Below are 23,163 nucleotides of genomic sequence, written 5' to 3'. Positions count from 1 at the left end.
GGTCGACTGGTATAGGCCTCTAGCAACAACAGCACATTGGCCATTGTCTTCTCCCTGTTGACAACTCTCCATAAAGCAATGCTAGTCAGCTTTTTTCTCCCCACCCCAGTGCGACAATTGTTTTTCAAATTGTGTCGGTTAGACTATAGCAGACAAAAAAGTGCTCTATACTATAGTATAGTACTATAGCATACTATAGTATAGATATAGTATCTATACTATACTATAGTATAGTATCTATACTATAGTATAGATACTATAGTATATACTAAACTATAGTATAGAGCACAGGCAATCTAATGGCTTTTGCTCTTCGTTGTGCACAGTGTCACACTGAAATGTGGTGATCCACCAGCTCACAACACATCGCAGCATTAAGCATTGTGAGCTTGTAGATCTGTTATTGTGCATGACACCAGCGCACAACTAACTACAAATCAGGCTTAAAAGTCACAGCTTCTTTTTTTTTTTTTTTTTCTTACACACCCAATGAAGCCTTGAAATCATGGTGTTGTTTTTGTTTGTTTGTTTGTTTGTTTTATCGCCCTAAACCAATAATTTGGAGACTCAATTGAATTTCAGTCTCTGCCGGTCATCAAATTATTGGCTTAGGAATGCAAAAAAGCCCCAAAAAAGTATTTTTTAGGGGTGAACAACTACTTTAACGGTATGAAATCCTGACTTTCTCTCTCTCCAAATAATACTGTATACTTGGCAGCATTAACATTAATATTCAGCTGTATGAGAGGTTCCTGGGTGTTAGTCCACCCTGGTCTGTCAACCTGCTGTCACCATATTATTATTAACATTAATATTCAGCTGTATGAGAGGTTCCTGGGTGTTAGTCCACCCTGGTCTGTCAACCTGCTGTCACCATATTATTATTGACATTAATATTCAGCTGTATGAGAGGTTCCTGGGTGTTAGTCCACCCTGGTCTGTCAACCTGCTGTCACCATATTATTATTAACATTAATATTCAGCTGTATGAGAGGTTCCTGGGTGTTAGTCCACCCTGGTCTGTCAACCTGCTGTCACCATATTATTATTAACATTAATATTCAGCTGTATGAGAGGTTCCTGGGTGTTAGTCCACCCTGGTCTGTCAACCTGCTGTCACCATATTATTCAGGACTATTTCCCTCCTCTGTGTCCGTCGCTGGATGTCAGGGTTCACCAGGGTCAGCCCAAGTCATGTCCAGGAGAAATCCACTCTTCTCCCCTGGTAATTATATATTGTACCTTAAAATGATTTCTCTCTCTCTCTCTCTCTCTCTCTCTCTCTCTCTCTCTCTCTGGCTGAGTGCAAGAAATGTAATGGTCCGTCTCCGAATTCTGTTCAGCCCAGAGGGGGAAAAGCTTTCAGACTGTTTTTCACTCTAGTCAGTGTCTTCCATTTTCCATGGACAAAAACATGCCATAATGTAGGTGTTGGGTCGGAGGAGGATGGAGTGAATGAGAGCTATAGCTCCAGGCAGGGCTGCTTTTGATTGGTTGCTCTCACATCTTGAGTCGTGGGAGGAACATGAAAGGTTTTTGGGTTCCTTTTATGTGTACTTTAACTGCTTCCTGTGCACGCGGTACAGGGGAGCTTCATTATATCTTGAAAGAAAATCTGTGTTGGTTTGTGCGCTGCGCTGCTGCATGCATCTAACCAATTAGCTCGTCCTGAATATTGAACCGTGTCACACGGTTTCCCTCATTGCCTCATTTTCTCTTGACGCCTGATTAACTATTCTGAACACAAGACGGTGTACGTCGGTGTATAATTAAGCACAGGCCAGTTGAAAATATTGTTTAACATTTCGTGTTTGCTCTATGAGGCACAGAAATTAGGCCCGACAGAATGATTGAATGGAGGGAAATTATCTTTGCTGGGAAGTTTATATTGCTGTGGATTCGAAATACGATTTATTGCTCTTAGTCTTGTATGATTGAGAAGAGGAAGGTTTTTGTGGTGCTGTAAGAGACGACATGCATGCAGGAGTCACAGAGGAAGACACGTACAACAGAACCAGATGGAAAATGACGATCTGCTGTCAGTGCTGTGGCAAACTGGCAACCCTGATGAGAATTAGCCGAGAGAAGATGAAAAATAAGCTCTTGTATGATTGATCCATTTTGGGACAATGCTTGTGCAATTCAGCCTTTTGGGCTTTGGACAGAAGTGTCCACCAAGGGTGGCTGTAGCTGAATGGGTAGAGAGGCCACCTGGGAATCAGAAGGTCGCTGGATCGACCCTCGACCTGCCAAGTGTAGAATATTCCCTGAGCAACACTTACACCCACCCCACCCACCCACCACCCACAATGGCTGCACATCTGAGCAGCCATTGGCTTGAAGTGAAGCTGTAAAAGAAATTTCCCATTTGCCCGGTGACCAGAAAATACATCCTTTCCAAAATGACATGTTCATTCCAAACCCAGTTTAACGGAAAACAACAACGCATCAAAGGCCTGATAACCTGTGTTTTCTGGCTGTCGTCTTTGCAGCACCACTTCGGTTTCACGCACGGCTTTGTAGAACGGCACAACTTTTCCAAGTTCAGCCTATAAAGTTTCCACTGAAGCAGACGGAACGATACTTTCTTCCTGGCTAATATAATATAATATTCCCTGTTGTGAGATGGAAAGGCAGGCAGCCCCATAATGGAAAGAAAGAGACAGAGTCGATCTTGTTCTCCTTTGTGGCTAACCGTTATTAACGTGTATTACTGGAGCTACCGGCGGTGGCTAGCGACTGACTGCCACACGGTCCCTGCGTTCGCCATTTATTAAGTAGCCAAGCATCATAAATGCTGCGGTGAAATGCAATGCCCTGCGACTCAATAGGAGTATAGGAACCTGATTCCAAGACAATAAGCAGACCTCGGAAAATTAACACTTGCCACTATCCCCTTCAAACCCAACGGCCTTTTGTGTTGCTGAAAGCCTCCTATTTCATCTTACTGTTGTAATATGTTGAAGGTCACCGTCAGGAGGTGGAGTTTTTGTATGGTCTTCCAGTGCTCTTCACTCTCCAGCCAAGCAAAAGTTCATGGAACGTTTGACTGTGCCTATTTTCATTATAGGAAAGGATTTGAAAATGACTTTTAGGCATTACAGAACAGTAGTTACAGTACGATTGGTCTGTTCAGCTTATTTGAATACATTAATAACAAAAAGGTTTTTTCTCCACCACAGAGAGAGATGTGAGAGACACAGGTTTCAAAGGAGGGGGTTAAGAGAGTAGAATGCAAAGTTTAGCAGAGATGCATATACAGATTAATTCATATTTCATTGTATGTTCAATTGTTCATGTTGCTCGCCCAAAACAATTAGCACTGTAACCACTGTTTGCTCAACAGGAGTGAACCTACAGTATGTTCTCTCAGCCCTTTATTCCCTCAACTAACACTGGCCCCCAAGCCTATAACCATAAACTGAGGAAACGGAGGCATGCAAGACCCCCCCCCCCCCCCCCCCCCCAAATGTACAAATTATCCATTTTCAAATATAGCTGTAAGAGCACATACTGTAGAAGCCCACAACGTTACGTGACACGACTGAGCTTACAGTAGTTTGGCTATTTTTGTTGTTTGTCGTGTGATGAAGTATTATAGGGCTCAAGTGGTGAACTATTCTTGAAAAGTGATGTATAAACAACAGAGAAGGGAAGGGGTTCTGGATGGATGGTTACTGTACGTGTGTCTGACAGAGGAGGCGGGAGAGGATTGAGGAGAGGGAATGTTTTTTTGGACACTGGCTCTGGTCTAGGAAGCATCCTGGCTTCAGACTCATTGTTATAGGACTAAATCAAATCATCTAATTTATTTGTATCCAGGCTTCTTGAGTGAATTCGCTACAGCATGTTTGACCCGGGTTCATGTGAGAAGGCAGATGAGTCGTATAGCCTAATTTACAGTATAGGCCTACTTGATCTGCACATGATCTGTCATGTCATGGGACAAAGTACAAATTAGGCTTTGGTCAGCAGTTATTTGTTTGTGTATTCACTGTATTGCCATAACAATGCCTGCCATAGACACATTTTAATCCATTGAGACCTGGAACGCATCCATGTCACGTTAGCGTTTAACCACATTAACCATTAACCCATTTTGGGGCGGGAACCCCTTTTGGTGTTTTAAACATTGTTATAATTTAGCTATTGAAAAATAGCAGATCTACAAGCTCATAGCGCGCCACCGAGTGGCGCGCTATGAACTTGTAGGTCTGCTATTTTTGAAAAATCATTAAAATGTGCCTCAAATCTTTCCGAAAATTGTCATGATTTAGAAAACTTTTTTTTTTAAATTTTCGACGTCAGGCCTGAATGGGTTAAAGGGAAGTGAAAGAATACACATCCTCACACTGACATCGTGTTAATTTGTTTCCTGACTAAAGATTTATAGACCAGTATGTCTCTCAACTCTTGTCCTAACAACCTCTATAAGGAACCTACAGTAGCAAGGAAGAGGAAAGAGCTATTACTAGGGATAGAATGCACCCGTTGTACTGACTGTACAATGACCTTTTATCAGGACGAAGATACAGTTGCAAGCTCGGGCTCACAGATCATTTGTCCTTCTGAACAAACAGGCAGGATCTGAGTTCTGCACATAATGTGTAATTGATTGATTGATTGAATACTTTATTGGCAGAAATGCAAACGGTACAGAGTACAGTCAAACACTTGGTCCAAAAGGATATCACTGAAAAAGGTCCTTTGCTGTCTTGTTTCCATTCAGGTCCTGGGTATTCAATTTAAAAAAATAAATTTCAAATCATCATGAAACAAGAAAATAAATGTCATAACTGCCAGGTGCAACAAGCTCTTGTAGCGCACATTTTCGTTAGTTTCTGGCTTTCTTTTGTTGGTTCACTTGTTGGTGTTTTGTTATGGCTTTCCTGTAGCTCTGGTTAGTTCATAATATTAGCAGCTGTTGCCATTCACTCCACATTGCGGCGTTCAGAGTATGGGTTTTTATGCCATTCAGACTCCCATGAAATAAAAATGAGGTTGGGGGGGTATTCACTTGATTAAGGAAGGAGCAATCATTTCCTCTCCCTTTGGCCTGCTGAAAGGTGCATTTTCAGGCCTGTTTTGGATGCCAGTGATTTGGGGGTCAAGGCATTCCACACTTGGGTGGCAGTGCTATAGTTTGTTTTAAAGGTGGGTGGTACCAAATCGTTGTTCTCGCTCCCTCTATCATTATGTCTGTGGGTGTCGCTCACTTTTTTTGAGGTAGTAGTCAGGGTACTGAGGGCATAGAGGGCAAAGTTGCATTTACAAATGTGATATGTGATGCCTTCTTATACTATGTAGCCTATTCTATTTTCCTCTCAGTAAGAGAGAGGTGTTGTGTAGTATTATTTGTTCATGTATTGTGATTTTGGTGCAAAATGAACAACAAATAAGGCATCTATCTAACCCAAGGACTAAGTTAAACTCAGGTTATGTTAAACCCAAGGACTTATTCACCTGGAACATACAGTAAAAGGTACTACTACAAACTAGAAATAAGAATCCTATATGGTAGTAGTGGGTCTCCTCTTTAGCAAAGTCAAGGCAGTTTGCTGTCGGACATCACTGGGCCTAGCACAGAGCACCAGCTGCAACCCTCCGTCCTCCAAATCTCTTTAGCACCACCACTAAAGCTTCACTGGCAGCCAACATGGCTTGCCTTTATGGATCACAGAACAGATATTATGGGCTTACAGTATGCAGACTTGGTGAAATGAAGAAAGCAATTTACAAACGTGTGGTTGGCCAGAGATTGTCAAATTGCTGTAGATATGAATGCAAATTTCACAAAAGTGAAAATAATTACTGGCAAAAGACCATGGGACATTGGCTTGTTAGGGGCCTATCAGTTTTCATGTGCAGAGCTAGACTGGCATCGAACGCACAATCTTGCTTTCTCCCTCTTTCTCCAAGAATCTCAGAGACGTATAGCCTACATCCAGGACTGTGAATGCATGCTTTGGCTTTCAATTCTTGTGATTCACACAGATCTATGTTTTACAAACCAATATATCCGAGGAAGACCATAACGCAAATAAAACAAATCTTGTTAAACATTTGTGATGTAAATTCCTCTTCCCAGTGGAATCATAATGTAAAGGGTCCTCGACATCTGAACCACATCCCTGTATTTTCACATAATATGTGGATGTAAACTTTAAAACCGGGCACTTTATGAGTTGATTTCTGATCCATATGAATCCTTTCCATGACTGCGGTGTGGCTGTACAGTGTACAGCTTCTGAATTCTCACTGCCAGTGGCTTAATTGGAACATACATGTGGTCCAAGGCTGTCCTTCACATGCAACATCAGAGCCAACAATCAGTGATGGAAGAATTACTCACATTTTTTACAAGTCTGTTAGTACAAGTTTGGTATTCAAAATTTACTTGAGTAAAAGAACAAAAGTATTGGCACCAAAATATACTTAGTATACTGTACTAAAAGTACTCATACAGAAGGTGCCATTACAGTTGGCAAATGTATAAAAATCATTTGAAAATAGAAGATCTACAAGCCCACAACACATTGCAAAGCGAGGCGTTGTGAGCTTGTAGATCGGCTTTTTTCAAATTGCCAAAGTCTGAAGTGGTTTTGTAATAATAATCAAAATCGAGTTTATCTAGACTTTGTAGATTAATTCTAACTAAAGTTAAGCAGAGTAAAAGTAGGCTACAATATTTGCCTTTGAGATGTAGTGGTGGAGTAGAAGTAAACATATAGAAAATCGGAAATACTCCAGTAAAAGGAAAAGTACCTAAAACAAAGTACATGTACTTTCCACTACTGCCAATGAGGGAGAAACACATTAATAGTAATTCCTAAGGAACACAAGTGCTGGCTTGGAAGACCCAAAGTTCTTCATCATAAAATCTGGCAGGCAGGCAAATGGAACTGAGAGCTTTCCAGCCTGGCTGCCAGACACAAGTTATACTAATGACTGCCTAAGAAAAAGGTAGCCTACAACAACAACTATAATAGGCCTACAACCATCAATAGGAATCAAATCGAGTTTCATTAATAAACATTCCAAAATGATACCCATTTGAGATTATATTCATACATAGGTTTTTTTCTTCAGCCTAATCATATAATTCATCGTTCACCTGGCGCAGAACGGTAGAGGCTGAACTGCTGGAGATGGGTCTCTCATGGGGCACGGCGCAACTGGTTGCCAAAGACCGTGATAGGTGGAGGAACATTATCGATGCCTTATGCCCCATTGGGGGCGAAGAGCATAAGTAAGTAAGTAATCATATAATTAAGTTAAATTACTCACTTACCTGCCTAATCTGAGCAGATATTTCAACAATATGGCTTAAAAACGTGCTGTCTCCTGGTGAATCGTTAGCTCTGGTCCATAGCCTTACTGCTCTTGCTGCCGTTGGACCAGAGCTAGTGAATCGTTAAAGATGGAGTGCCATAAGGAGGAAGAATTTAAAAAAAAAAGTGTACAGTATTTGTTAAAATGTCGTTTTTATGTGTGCACGCCCACCAGTTCATTAAGTATGCCTGGTGGGTGGTGATGGGTATACTCTAAGGTGGTGATCCACTTGAACTGAAGCCACACCCACAGCTGTTGTTGTATGATAAAGGGGGAGGGGTTAGGGGAGGGGCTGATAGTGTGATGTCACTATATTACTGTCTTTTTCATTGGCACGTTTGACTGTCAAGGTTTCAGCCTCCAGGAAGAAACCCTAAAGGGAAGACATCATTGCACATAACCACACCAAGGGGTCTAATGAAGTACTGTCACCTCTTAAACATATGAAAATTTGGAAAAAGTACAAAAATCACGGCACTCCATCTTTGAGATTCACCTTTTTTTCTTTTTACTCCCCACCTCCCATTTAAAAATAATATTTCTGGTTTATTCTGTTTGTTTGTTTTTTGTTTAGTTTTTAAAGAAGATGAAGAAGAAAAATAAATGTTGAAAATATGACAAAACAATATGCCATTATGTGTAAATATATTTTTTTCTGAACTGAAGAGGGCGCTCTTACAGTTCAATAAAGCAACCTACCTGGCTGCACAGCACAGCAGGTGTGATGTCACGTGTGTATAGGAGCAAAGTTTACATTAAAATGACACATTTTTCTCAATGTGTATTACCGTGTATGCCTGGAGGGAATTAGATGAGACTCTGTAGGAATACGAGAGCACGAACCGTTGTTTGGAGAAGCGAACGTCATTATCCATATTTCATTCTTGATTTGAAGGACTTGCATCCCCCCGAGGAGCTCTCTGGCGTCGGTGTCTACTTTTAACACCCCTCTGGGATATCACTGTTTCCACAAAAGATTGCCATGTTGATATCACAGAATGTAATAATTTCAAAGTACAAGAGACACGCGCACATGCACACACGCTTTGTGCCCACGTGTGATAGTGATTTTAACAACTATCAGCAAGAGAGGGGGACAACATCATTGGCTCTGGCGGGTTGGTGTCGGCGAGGAGAGGAGCGCACCGTACGCTCTCCGAGCGCAACACACACACACATGCAGTTCCTCTCCGTGGAGTGAGACCTGTGTGTTCTGCGCTGGATGGATGAATTGATGACCTCAATGTTTTGAACTGTGCTGCTTTTTTTGGAGGGCAGAGCCTGGGGTGGACACCAGGGACCTGTTTGTTTGGGAGACGGTGTACATGCTGCATGCGCGTATAAGCTCGCAGTCGCACACGCAAATAAACAATAAACCGCAGCAGAAGAGCGCTTTCTTCCACTGACCGCCTGAGCGGACGAGCCGTGCAGAATCACATTGTTTGCTTCTCAGAGGAGAGAGAGGAGAGGGGCTGCTGTGCAGAAGGAACCAGCAGCAGAAGAGTTTTCGGAGGGAAGTCAATGAGAAAGCATTATCTTGGTGGTGTTGTATGAGAAAGCCATCTCGTTGTGCTTCTGCGGGGGGATAATATTGAGGACGGACGGAACAGCCGCGGAGCTGCTTGGATATGGCGGGCGCAAAGACGGTCCTCATTGTTGGAGTTGTTTTAGTTTTTCTCTGTCTGGGAATTGCGTTTCAAGCCCAAGCCGGCGAGCTCACAACCAACGGTAAGAAGAATATTTATGTTCTATTAGTTATGTTTGGTGTTGCCATGATAGTTGCTTTCTCACTCAGTGGCGAGTGTGCGACTGTACCAAGCTGTGTCCAATATACAGTAATTGGTCTGTGCTCAGGTCAGGGAGGGACATCATATTTACATCTGTAAATATTTAGCAGCAATTCAGACAGACTGTCAGTCTCGGCAAAACACACGAGTGCTATTTTACTTGTTGTTGTTGTTGTTTTGCTTTTCATGATTTTCATTCTGGCTATGATAATGCAATTAATTGTGTTACAAATGTATATTTTTTGAATCATATGATACTGTGGCTTGCAGCTCTGGTCTGGCACAGAGCAAGTGCGCCTTCTCTGTTCAGCTCGTGTCCCTCCCTCACTTTGTGCGCGAGAGACAGATTGGGGGCAGGAGCTGTTATTGTTCCCGTACAGTTCTTTCTTTAGTGTGTGTGTGTGTGTGTGTGTGTGTGTGTGTGTGTGTGTGTGTGTGCGTGCGCGCGCGCGTGTGTGAGAGAGAGACTGTGCGTGCGTGCTGATGTTGCACAGAATGTCATTATCCTTTAATTTAAATCAAGGGCATGTTGTTGTTTACACTAAAACAATTACATGGCTGAGTTGTTCATATTTATTGTCACTTAACTGCCAATTGATATATTCAGCCAGATGCACATTCCTATTATTCCCGTTTGGGGAATCTCAGCTGATGCACTATACAGCAGTTCAAGTGGCTCCAAGCCTCCAACACCACAGTACTAGGCTGTACCGACGCGTGGTGCCAGCTTCAAGCTGCTGGTGCAGCCGGCCAAGATGATAAGAGAGGACAAACAAAACCTAGTCTAGTCTAACCAAGTCTTCCCTGTGTCAACACTCAAACACAGCTGCCTGCAGTGACCTAGAACAACAATGTAAGGCTGCACAATATAGTCTAGAAGAGTGTTCATGACGTAGCAGCCACTTGGCACTAAAGAAATCATTTCAATCCATAACCCACGGTTTCAGAAATGTTGACTCGTCGTTGACACCGTGGGTTGGGAGGGACTGAACTGTGTGTGTAGATATCCTGATTCCTGACTGGCGCACTCAGGATGTCATTCAAGGTCCTAATGATTATTGTGTCTACATCAGGGCTCCATGGGATGATTCTGGTCCAGGTGTGTTAGCAGTCCATGTGTCAAAAGTAACCGTACTGTACTACTGTTAATCTAGCATACCTGGGTGCTTGGGTGGCTCAGTGCCTGCCTGCCCAGTGTGCCCACCACCGCGGAGGCTGTAGGTTCGGATCCACCGTGGTGCATTCATTCGGCTTTGTCGATCGTAGACGAACACAATTTGCCCTTGTCGTTCGGGAGTGGGAGTCGGTGAAAATGGTCACTGCACGTGCTCCTGCTGGCTGGGGCGGCACCTGTCAGCAGAGAGTGTTGGGCTACGTCCTCCCGGTGGGGGCTCCTCACTGGCAGGTGAGTCAATAGGATGCAACAGCAGTGACAACACACAAACGTGTGGGGAGCAATCAATTGGCATAACGACTAAATTGGGTGGGGAGAAAAACGGGGTAAAAGCAAAACAAACAAAACACAACCTGTTCTGCAGCTCTTTAATCTAAGATCTAGTTCGCTCACACTGTCCAAATGACTGGCACGCAGACAGTCATTCGGGCAAGTTCATGGTAACGCTGGTTCACACAGCCAGGCGCACGTTTGTTTTGCAAGGGAAGGGCACTACATCTTGTGACTCTTGTATGGGATAATGGTTAGAGAAATGTGCTCGCTCGCTGACAGTGACCGTAAATTAAAACCGTGTGTGTGCGTGCGCCTCACAGACCACAGAGTTATTGGAATGTGTGTCTGTTTAAGAGCGATACTAGTCTATAGTCGTATACGACCATTCACAAGGTTGGCAGCATGCACAATCTAATGCACACACACACGCACATGCACACACACACACACGGTTTCAGTGCCAGGTATTGTTATTCATGAAATCTAATCAATCTCTTCCTCTGCGCAGCTCTGGATCGGAACAGTGTTCTGTTTTTCTAGATAAATAACAGCTGCTGTGCCTAGTGTACACAACCAGAGATTTATGTCTCTCACGGGGAAGCTGTGTCCATTTCTTCTGTCTGATTGATATATCAGTTTTGGGCCACATGGCCGTCATTATTTTGCAGTTATGCAGCTCATGTGTCAGAATTTGTATCCGCTTGAAACCCATTATTCATATTTTGCACATGTCATTACAGGTAGAAATCCCCCAAATCAGGATCGCAACGGGCCCCTAAAGCTGGCATCGGTCCGGCTCTAGTCCAATTTAGCCTTTATCTGCGAAGAGAAAAGCCTGGTCACAACCTAAGGCAGAGAATCAGCGGAAGTGTCGGGCTGGAACATCCGTCAGATGTACTTCCCACAGATACAATATTTTCGGACCAATCACAACACTTGTTTCATTCACGGAGAATGTAAACAGATTTGTAAAGCATCAACGTAATTTCCTTGAGCCATACTTCCTCCAAAATCCTGCTACTTCTGCCGATACACTCTGTAGCGTAGGTCTTGCCCAGCATGAGTCCAACGAGAATGAGTACTTTTATCTCCCCAGCCCTCAAATACACCTTCACCCAAGAGGACAAAAAGCACACATCTCAGCATTGGTGTAAAGTAATTAAGTACATGTACTCAAGTATTTTCACTTTCTTCACTAGGCCTATTTACAATGTTCAATATTATACTTCTACTCCACTACATTATATCTGAGGAAAATATTGTACTTTTACTCCACTACAATTATATGAAAGTTTAGTTGCTTTACTTTATAGAATTTGATTATTATTACAAAACACACTAACCTCCACTTCATCCCTATATATATATATATATATATATTTTTTTTTTCTTTTTTTTTTCTTCTTTTTTGGCCATTTGAAATGTGATCTACAAGCTCATTGCGGCTATTTTCATACATTTTGAAAAAAGACTGCAGTGCAGTGCACAGCAGACTTGTAACAGAGTAGGCCTATATCTTACATTGCAGTATTGATACTTTTGCTTTACTTAAATAAAACATGCGAGTACTTTTCCCACCACTGCATCTCGAAAACAACTCCACATCTCCTGACACGAGATTCAGAGACAGTTAACTGAGACCCCCCCCCCCCCCCCCCCCCCCCCCATCTCCAGTATGTAGGACAGTATTTTTAGAGCGTTGGCTGAGGTGCTTTCCTCGCCACGATGGACCAAACATAACTGTTCGGTGCAGTGAGGAGCAGCCCTGTGCTCCTTTCTGCAGATAGAGGAGTATTAATAGACAGGAGGTGAGTCGTTCTGTGCACACTTTAAGTCTACTGGGTGGGGGTGGGGGGGGCTCCAGAGTACCCAGTTACCCACTCCTCCAGTAAAGCTCTGAACTGGGCTGGTATGCACTGGAACGGTTCCGCTGGAGCACTGGGCAGGGGGGGTGTGCAGTTGCATAAACTATCCACGCACATTGCATGCCCGTGTGTGCGACGTGCGTGCAGTGCACACACTTTTCCCTCTCCTCGGTTATCGGGGAGATGAAGCCGAGGAGTACAGTACATCTGGACGGTATTACAGAACATCCTGTGAACTGTGAGTGCTTTTGAAACGTTCCCCCCACTAGCTCTCGCCTTGACTCTGTGTGAGTGTCTGCCAGTGATACTGGTGTCACGTTCGCTTCACACACTATAGTGGAAAAAAAAGAACTGTGGATGAGTCTGGGGTCACTTTGCTAGTGAAAGGATGAACTATACGGTGTGCATGTGTCTGTCAGAGAGAGGGAGAGAGGGAGAGTGAAAGAGTGTGAGAGAACATCTTGCCCTATGTAATGATGCGGTCTGTTTTAAAACCCTGCCGGAAGGGCTGTTAATGTGCTAAGATTGTGGTGTGTGTGTGTGCGTGTGCGTGTGCGTGTCCGCGTGTGCGTGCGGCCGTGCGCGCGCCCGTCCAAATGCATTGGACAGCGGGATGCTGTGGGTTTGTTCTCTGGGACAGAGCCGACAGTGGCCGTGTGCTGAATGGGACTGGAGGTCCCTTCAGTGGTGGGTTAATAACCAGCACACAGGCAACAGCCGAGCGATAGAGCAGCCTGGTGCTACACACGCACAGCCCCTCATCCATCATAGTGCCAGGATCTGCCTCTGCAATCACACACACACACACACACACACACACACACACACACACACACACACACACACACACACACACACACACACACACACACACACACACACACACACACATGCATCTGTACGTGATCACGCATGCATGCATCGTGCACACAGGCACTTGTGTGACTCGCATAGCAACAGGCACAGAAATCGTCCGCTCCGCTGACAGCCAGGCTGTGTTGTTCTGAGCTCTGACTCTAACTTTTGGAGACCTTCGTGTCTCCAAGTAGTAGTGTGTCCTTCGTGATGAATTGGCTGAGATTTAGTCTTCGTCATTTGCGGTCGCAGCGAAGAAGACAGGGCTTACTTACAGGAACTGCCTATGCGAAGGATTTAGCCGGTCCCAAAACGGGAGGTCCAGCTTAGTGTGTGTGTGTGTGTGTCTGTGTGTGTGTGTGTGTGTGTGTGCGCGGTTTATAAGCCTTCTTGGAATTTCACCCCTCCACCCCCCCACCCCTTTTCTCCTCCTTGTGACATTGCACATTCTAGAATGGACAGAATGAGCTAGCCTCTTTATTGGCCTCCTGAATGACCCGCTGAAAGGATCTGCCATGAATGGATGACGGGGGGCTGGGGTGGTATTAGCTACGGGAAGGGGAAAGGAGGGATGAGGGAGAGAAGAGGGGAGGGAGAGGTGATGGCTAGTGGTGGTCCCGGGGTTTGGTTATTGTCCTGCCCCGGTATGTGGTGACAGCGGGTTACTGAGACCCGGTCGTCCCCACTGACATCCTCCTCGACTCCCACCCCTTTGCTCTGAGAATCAACCACGTCTGTGTAGAGATGGGCAATATAATCAATATGGCACGACTGTATATCGTAATATATATAGTATATCCTAACACTTCGCTTCTCTAGATGTTGTACTTTAGTTCGCTGTCCAGTGATTCATCTAAAAATATATTGCAATATATCAAAATATGTATCGCATCGCAATATATCGTGATACAATCGCCTGTCACCTGCTTTGCCCATATCAGAGATATTCAATTATAAAAGATATGCCATGCCAATTGGAGCCACTAGAGGTGAAATGGTACACAAATCTACAGTATGGTGACGGCAGATCTCACGAATGTCCGATGTTTACTGGTGCCAGATCCTGCAAGTGTGTGTTACTGGGACAGAGATGGGTCAATAATGATGCAGATTTTCTCCTGATTTGTCTCTCTGAAAAAAGCTATTTTAGTATGACAATCTTGGGAAGAATGTGTGGCTTTGTGACTATTGGGTCCAATGTTTTGTTCAGTGACCACGGAGCTAAAGAATGGTTCAGAAGCTGTTCACTGTTCCATTGGAAATAATTGACTATGACCTGCTTTCGGTCTCCTAAAAAGGCGGTCACCTACTTCCGGGAAATAAACCGGAGATGGCATATCTTTCTTTTTTTTTTTGTCTTTGGTGATATACGGTCAATGGAGGACACTAGTGGGTTGGACTGCTGCAATGAGTTAAGTGTAGTTAAGCTGCTCTTTTGTATTTTGTAGTATAGAATTTCTTGTGGCTCTAAAAGCTTCTTTTCTTTTCAGTCTTTGTATTGGGCCTGGCAGAGCTATCATGCTTTTTGCCTCTTTCTTTTTACCTCTCTTAGGGACTGCAGTAATCACTCCCTGGGGTTCATGTGTTTTGTGTTATTGTGTGTAGGTATTTTCTTTTATAAATAGAGCTACTTAAGGTTTTATCCTTTCTAGTAAAAAGGCTAATAAGGCATATATATTTACAAAAAAACAAAGCTTGAGATCTTATTTCCATTGTGTGAGTGTTGTAAATGTCAGTGTTTGGGGGGGGGGGGGGGGGCGGGGGGGGCGCTCGCTCGCTCGCCCCTCGCTGATTGGCAAAAAAATACTTTCTAGCCTAGACAGCCCATACATCCAAACAATGCCATATATTGCATTAAACTATGTTAAACGAGTCTAAACAACGTTAAACTCACTTTGCCACTCGATTTGTCACTCACTTTATGCACGCGCATACCCTCTAGTCTATGGGGGTGCCAGTGAAAGTGGTACTTTCTAACTCCTAACTTCTGGTGCACGCTAAATAATCTGCCAGCGTGCAGCCGTGCACCAAAGGCCAGACTGAATGTATTGCTGTAAACCGGATGAATCCCATAGCATAGGAGATGCTGGATGGGTGTGCTAAGGAGAGATAAACAAGATAAATGTTTTTCTATTTCGGTCGGAGAGGAGGCGGGAGGGGATTGTCAGTTCTCCTGGCCTGCGGGAGGAAAGTGTGAGCCGATAACGACAAGGGGAGGATTAGGAAAATGTCACTTCCTCTCCCTGGTGACCGCTCTCATCTCAGAATTCATTCTCATGAATGCTCTCTCTCATCGCAGACGTTGGACTCTGTGTAAGGTTGCGAGAATTGTGTTTGAAATGGTTAATTCATTCTGGGCGGGAACCCCTTTTGGTGTTTATAGCATTATGTTATACTTTAGCTATTGAAAAATAGCAGATCTACAAGCTCATAGCGCGCCACCGAGTGGTGCGCTATGAGCTTGTAGGTCTGCTATTTTTGAAAAGTCGTGAAAATGTGGTGCAAATCTTTGAATATATATTTCAGAGCGAACATTTTTAATTCAAATATTAGCTTCTGGGGGGGTCCCTGAACTACATATTTTGAAATGGGGGTCCGTGGCCCAATAGAGATAATTCTGGGGGTCCTTGACTTGAAAAAGGTTGAGCACCACTGCCATAGAAACATGGGTTTTTCAGAAAAGAAATAGGATTTAGAAGCCTTTTTTTAATCGACCTCAGTCCAAAATGGGTTAAGGTCGGGTGCAGTACTGGACAGCACTGTGTGTGGCCTTATAGTACAGTGGTTCTCAAATCTTTTCATGTCAAGGACCCCCAAATGTACACTTATCCATCTGTACACTCTCTGAGTTACAGACCCATAAGGGTCCATTTGGTTCCTAACTATCTGTCATTTAGCTAGGGACCCCCTGGAACTCCGTCAAGGACACCTGGGGGTCCCCAGACCCCACTTTGAGAACCACTGACCTAGTATACCAGGGGTCTTTAACATTTTTCAAGTCACGTACCTACTACCTCCTAGTTGACAGATAGATGAAGCCATGATCTGCTATTGCATGATCTGCTATTTTTGGCTAATGTTCCCCTCAGAATTGGGATGCTAGGGTTCATGTAAAAAAAAAAGAAAGGAAAGATTCCATCACAAAGATTTTGCGGCCACCCTGTAGTAACTCTGAGGGCCCCCCTAGTGGTCCCGAACCCCCTGTTGAAGACCCCTGGTATACCGTATATGTTCATGGTAGTAGTCTGCAAAGGAAAGCACATGTTCTCGTTTATTATGACACAAGACCGATATTATATTCCGCAGATTGACTGAAGATTGATATATTCATCTCCCACATAGTACTGAGAAAGGGGAAACATGCACAAAGTTGCAATATGTAGTGCGTGTACTGTTATTTTGCTGTGTGGTGTTTGTTTGCACAGACAGACTGAGACTGATGACTGGGCGCTCTAAGCTGGATGTTAGTGAGTCACCCGACCCCTCACAAGGCCTTTGTGGGATTAAACCAGATACACTCCAGCAAGTGTCTGGTATTTCACAGCATTAACCTAAAGTTCACACGGCTGAAGTTTGTAGGCTAGTCTAGCATAACAGGTGAGAGGGGGAGTGGGGAGTGGGTACTGTAGAGCTGTGGTTCTCAAAGTGGGTGCCGTGGCGTGGCGCAAGTCCATGGGTGCCACACAGAATACTTTTTGATAATATACTTTGAGAATATTTGGAATTTATCAATATCACTTCAGTTTAACAACTTAGATCGTCTAGACTTAGTAAAACAGACCTGAACCTAAAAATAGCAGATCTACAAGCTTGCAGCGCGTCACGTGGGGAACGTTCACCAAAAATAGCAGATCTTAGGGCATTAAGCAACTAGTCGACTAGTTTACTAGTCGACTAGTAAATCCACTAGTCGACCTTGTTGGTACTAGTTGACTAGTTGATAAGAAAACAAAAAAAATAAAGTTTTATTTTTTTTATTTTTCCCCCGATTTTGTAGGCCTCAAGATCAGGTAGATTATAGTTATAGTCACCATGTACACAGTTTTTCAATGTACAAATATGTATTTAAAAAGAAAAAAAATATATTTTATTTTTTACATAATAGGTAGTTAAACGACTAGTCGACTAGTAAACTAGGCAACTAGTAAAAATGACTAGAAGTGAATGCCAGATCTACAAGCTCACAACATTGTGACGCGTTGTGAGCTTCTAGATCGGCTATTTTTGGTTAGGTTCCCCCCAAAATAGGGATGCTGGGGTTCATGTGGTTAACGTTGTACTGATCTCTAAATGGAACCTCGGTCTGGCTCTGATAGTGTGTGTAGGCTGGGTGGTGTGTGACGATCCAGTTGAAGTACCTCTGTTGGTACGGAGACGGGCCCGGGAGAACCAATGATGAGACACAGAGGCAGTATCACATCATAGATTCACACAGTTTATTAGACAGACAGGGAATATATATAGTGCTGGATCATAGAAACAGACAGTAAGATATGATGATGCGTTTTCCTCCATGACATACTGCATTTTAGGGGGAAATATTTGCATATTTTATGTACTGTAATATGACATAAGATTCTAAAAAATTAACAGTATAATTCAGGTGTGCCATAGTCCGTAGATTCAAAAAAAGTTATTTACAGGGGTGGCCTGAGTCCAAAAAGTTTGAGAACCACTTCTGTAGATTGTGGCACACAGACTCTGGAATACAGTCTGTGCATCACTTGGCTGGGTTGTCTGAATCTGGAGTCCCCGGTGGCTAGAAGTATGTTGGCACGTTTTCACCGAGGTAATGATGTGGAACCCAGATGGGATGATTTGTTTGTCTGGCATGGACAATGGTGAGGAAGGAGGACTTTTAATTCCTTTATTTGTGTCTGAAGGACAAGGAAGAGGGAACAGGGAGCGAGGGAGAGAGAAATATTGAGATTTCGAGAGCCGCGAGTGATTTGTCTCTCCAGCCTAGTTAGGGTAATTGGGAGGGAGGACAACTGTGGTCTCTCCACCAGGAGGATTGTTCCTTTTTCTTTCAGAATCCTGCAGGTGCACAAACAACAACTCTGTGCCAAACGCCAGCTGTCGAGAGCTAGTTAATAGTGTTTACATGTTTTTCATCTCAGCGTTACTCTGCCAAGATTATAATAAAAAGAAAATCGTGATAAAAGTTTCTCATATAGTCAAATTTGATTACGGACAAACTTTGGAGATCGACTTCGCCGACAACAATCATGGCTTCACGTGCCTGTCTGTGGAGGAGGGGAGAGGATCGAGAGGCTTGTGTCCAGGCATGCCCAAACAGGAGATAAAGGGCCAGCAGTAGATCTAGACCCGGCTCTCACCCCTCCACCCCGCCCAGGCTGCACCAGGCTCCATCCATCCCCAGAACCTCACAGCGTGGTAGTAGCTTCTCTGCTATGTCGCATAGCAGCCTGCGTCAGTCACTAGGGGCTCACAGCATGCTGCCACATGCCTCGGCCCATATGTAGATAGAACTCACTCTCGCTCTCTCGGCCTCTTTGTTACTCTCTCTTCTTCTTGCCCCCCCCCCCCCACCCCCCATCTCTCCTTTTTCCCTTCACTCTCGCTTTCTTTTTACCCTCCCCCACTAGCCTCGGTCCCAGGCTTACTTATCTGCCCCCCACACCCAATGGCATTCTGTCCGCTTGTCTTCTCTCCGTATCTGTGTTGAAGATGGTGGTTAACTGCTAATCTTCTGGACAGTCACACAAAGAACAGCTGGTATAGATTGACTGTCAGTTGGCATGTTGCTACACCAGTGGGTCTGATTTACATTGATTTCATGTGCGTGCATGTGCTGAGTTACTAGTGAAATGGATTTAACAAGTTTGACTTACAGTATTTCACTCTGTGTGCAGTCAAATACGACAGCCATCAACTGCAGTTTTAATAACTCATACATACATATATTTGTTTCCTTATCATGTCTAATAGTATTGAATAGGAGCTAGGCCAGGCAAGTCAAAACATACCTTGAGGTTTACATTGACCGTGCTGTTGATGCTATGCTTGGTGACATACTTGAGTATGTTAAAATGATATTTCTAAACTGTGCCAAGCAAACCCTGGCAGACCCGCCACATATGTTTCCTTGCTCTAGGTCCAACAACACCGCCTTTGTTGTTTCGCCCGGAAAATGTCTCAACATCTTCTCTGTCCTGAAGTCACCGGTTTTCAAACCAAACCCGTTGTGACAGCGTACAAGGATGCCCCACAGCAGTGGCTGTCTTGCAGTGCTGCCCGCCCTCACGTTACTTTGACTGGTAGTCCGAATGTGTTTTTTGGGTGAAAATGAAAGAATCTCCACAACCGCGAGTGAATTCCCCTGTGAGGAGGAGGAGAATGAATAAATGGTGACTGACTCGAGTGTTAAGATCAAAGTTCTCCATCTTCGATCCGTTAGCCGTAAACCGATCATTCGGACAGACAGTTATTTCCTTTCCGAGCTAGATCGGTAGATCTTTGTGTGAGAATAATTACCGGGGTTTATGGGTCGGTGTTTGATGTTGTTGTGTGCGTTCAAGGGCAAGTGTAGCAGGATCTACCGCTGCTGTGTTGGAGACGTGGCCGGGTGCCTTTGATGTGAATTGTGTTCCGCTGATTCTTTATGACACTCTTAAGTGCTGCAGAAATTGAAATTAACCCAGATTTATGTAGACAGTTACACAGCACAACACATAGTGCTGTAACTGTAACAGAAGTATGTGCGCAAAATGTTCTCTTACTTGTTTATTCTGAAATTCTTATTAACCACATGGACCCTAGCATGATGAATTGAATACATACTGTAGGACCACAATGGAAACAAGCCCTCAGGGCTTTTTGTGTTGTCCTAGCAGCATTGTATAATTGTATACCACTGTACGTTTTGCAAGCAAGTAATCAATCAATCAATCAATCAATCAATCCCTATCCTGGTGTGAACATTCACCAAAAACAGGCTGTTTTCTGCAGAGCAATTTTGTGTAGAAGGAAAAAGGCATACTGTAGTATAGATCCGGGGACTCTTACAGGGTTTAAGTGGTTAAATGACTAACGAGGATCTGGCTTTCAGCAATTACATTTTTGATTTGTTTTGGCATACATCTGTAATGCTTGCTTGCAAGTGTAGCGGGATCTACCGCTGCTGTGCTGCGTTGCTCTCAGTCGGTTGATGTGACATGTCGGGGATCAGGAGGCCCTGCCTGGAATGGGGCGACCGGCCCTGACTGAGGCTGAGCCTGGGACTCTTTTTCCCATGAAGCAGAGCCGACGAGGCTTCTGAAGGACACACACTCCTTTCTTGTTTAGAGCACATGGTCTCGGTCGAGCCGCGGCTGATGCCTCCCAGCTGTCAGTGTCCACCCTCTCTGTCTCCGCTGAGCTCATCGCCATGCTAGCGTGCAGGATTGTACGTGCTCCTTTTGGCAGCTCCCCTCCTAACTAGGAGTTTCATCAACGCCTAAATGCCAAAAACAGACACAGGTTGTTTTCATTATCCAATGTATCTGCGGTCTGTTTACCCGCGCATGCTTTTTCAGCTAACCTGATGAGACAAGCCTGCCGATGACACAGCGTGTATTCAGCATAATGGGCGAGGGCCGCGTCAGCAGGTGTTTCTGGTGAAAATGACACCCAGGTGGTGCCAAGAGTGTTAACAGGTTTTGCCAGTTGGAGCCAAAACAGGGGTGAACGTTTGCAGAGACGTCCCAAAGAAAAGAGGTCCCCTGTGCTTGCCTGAGGGCCCTCAAACATGGCATGCTTTATAGAGTTGATTGTTTAATCAATATTGGGGGACCAGCCTGATGTGCGATCATGGGGCGCCTGAGTTCAAGTGGCTCCCCTGGGTTTGTGTGTGTCTCTCTCATGCCTGTTAGCGTAGAGACCTGTACTGCTGGAGCTCAGCCACAGACAAAGACCTGCTTTGAGTCCTTGTGATGATGAATTGCAAGGTGTAACCACGACGTGTGTGTGTGTGTGTGTGTGTGTGTGTGTGTGTGTGTGTGTGTGTGTGTGTGTGTGTGTGTGTGTGTGTGTGTGTGTGTGTGTGTGTGTGTGTGTGTGTGTGTGTGTGTGAGACACATGAGAGACAGTGCTTATAGCTGTCTTGAGCTGTACACCTTAAATGTTAATTTGACTCTCAAGAGTTAAATTGACATTTGGAATAACTGGAAACCAAGAAGGGTTTGACAGTCCACTGGCATACCCAGCTGAGAGTGGGAGTAAATGTTTTTTCTTTCTCCTTGTAGCATTTGTAACAAACAACATCCACCTTGATGTGAGGGGTGGAAGCAGATTGGTAGTGTTTACTCATCCACAGACACCCACAGCACTTCAAACCACGAAACCAAAGTCATTAAAACCACTTTGTTTTGTTTTGTTCCTTACTGTACCTGAGGCAGTGAGTATATAAAATAACAGGCCAATGTGAAAAGGGTAGGATATATTCCTCAGTCTTGTCTTGTAGGAAAGTGGGTGAAAGATTTCACGTAAATTGCATGCTGCGTTCTAGCTCTGGTCCATAGCTCTAATGCCATTGCATTTAGAGCTATGTTACCAATGACTTCCGGGGCTCACATGAATGCAGACCAGCCTCTCGTCTTTAGCGTAAATAAAAATAAAGTTTTTGCTACTCACCAAAACAAATGCGGGTCATTAGAAAGCCTACTTTCCTTAGTGGAAGCACTCTGAGCCCCACACCACACGTATAAAAGGTACTTTACCAAAAAGGGATTTCTTTTCCACCGGAAAAAAACGGCATTAGAACTGCATTAGAGCTATGGACCAGACCTAGCTGCGTTCATGATTTGAGGCTTTTTGTTCAAAATGGGCCAATGCTGCAAACTTTGAAAGCCATTGTTAGCCAATTAGGATGGAATATGAAATATCGGACAGATCCGTCTTGAGCACTTGACTATAGAGATTTTGTGTAACGATTGGTGGGATTTTTGGAGGAGTAATATAAAAAAATGTGTTTTACAAAAGTGGGCCTCCTCGCTACAATATAAAAGACAGATGTAAAAAATGCAGGTCAAAGGATTGTCCTTGGCCTCTAGGGAGTGTGCATGCAACGTTTCACACAGATCGGTGCAGTTCTAGGTAAAAATGTGAAAAGCTGCCTCATGGTGGTGCTACAACAGGCCGTTCTGGAAAATTTGGGTCAGAGGTTCATCGTTGTCATCCAGGGAGTGTGTGTGCAAAGTTTGGCATCGACCGGCTTAACGGTGACGGAGATTAGCTGTTAATGGACGGACGGACGGACAGACACACAGACGGATGGACGGACTGAGTGCAAAACATACTCTCCCCATGCCTTCGGCTGGTGGAGACAATACACCTACTTCTATACCTAACAGTATTTTCTCAGAAGGAATAGTATAGTAATAACGTTTAGAGGACACTTTACTGGCGCGCAATCGTGCATCATGGTTCAGTCTGAAGAGATTCACAGGCATTCACAGGACTGTCCTTGTCCTATTATACCGTTCATAGTTACCATAAATCCTTCTGTTATGATTGTCCCAAGGGAGAGGCCATGAGGATTCCGTAGTCGTAGCTGTTCATGAGAGTATAACATTGCGAGTGCGACACAAGTGGACCCTAACCAATTGACTTCCTTTAATTGTCTTTGGTCTCTGACATATCTACACTACGAGGCACTATAATTGGATACCAAGTCCACGACCACTGGCAGTTTAATTATGAATCCTCTATTGACTTTTAATTGACTCTAAAATATCTCTTAAAACGGAGGTTGTGACAGAGGCGTGAATGTCAATTGCATTAACAGCATTAACAGTGTGTGGTTGCGTTTTTTTGGGCTTGTTGCTTAATCCTAATGAAACAGTCATTGTCAAACAGGGACCCCCAAATTAATATG

The 23,163-nt window shown here is 44.1% G+C and overlaps 1 protein-coding gene across 1 annotated transcript in view; it reads left to right on the top strand.

Moving 5' to 3' along the window:
- Nucleotides 1–8,457: 8,457 nt before the first annotated feature.
- plxdc2b (plexin domain containing 2b) overlaps nt 8,458–23,163 on the top strand; it is a 171,046-nt gene continuing 156,340 nt past the window's right edge. The window contains exon 1 of the mRNA XM_079489731.1: nt 8,458–9,060. Within this exon, the coding sequence (XP_079345857.1) occupies nt 8,961–9,060 (100 nt within the window). The 5' untranslated portion in view covers nt 8,458–8,960. The remainder of the gene's footprint in view (nt 9,061–23,163) is intronic.

The sequence above is a fragment of the Electrona antarctica genome (genome assembly GCF_951216825.1).
Source record: "Electrona antarctica genome assembly, chromosome: 20".
Classification (NCBI taxonomy): domain Eukaryota; kingdom Metazoa; phylum Chordata; class Actinopteri; order Myctophiformes; family Myctophidae; genus Electrona; species Electrona antarctica.
The sequence above is the reverse complement of the archived record's forward strand: the minus strand, read 5'-3'. Positions and strand labels throughout refer to the sequence as shown.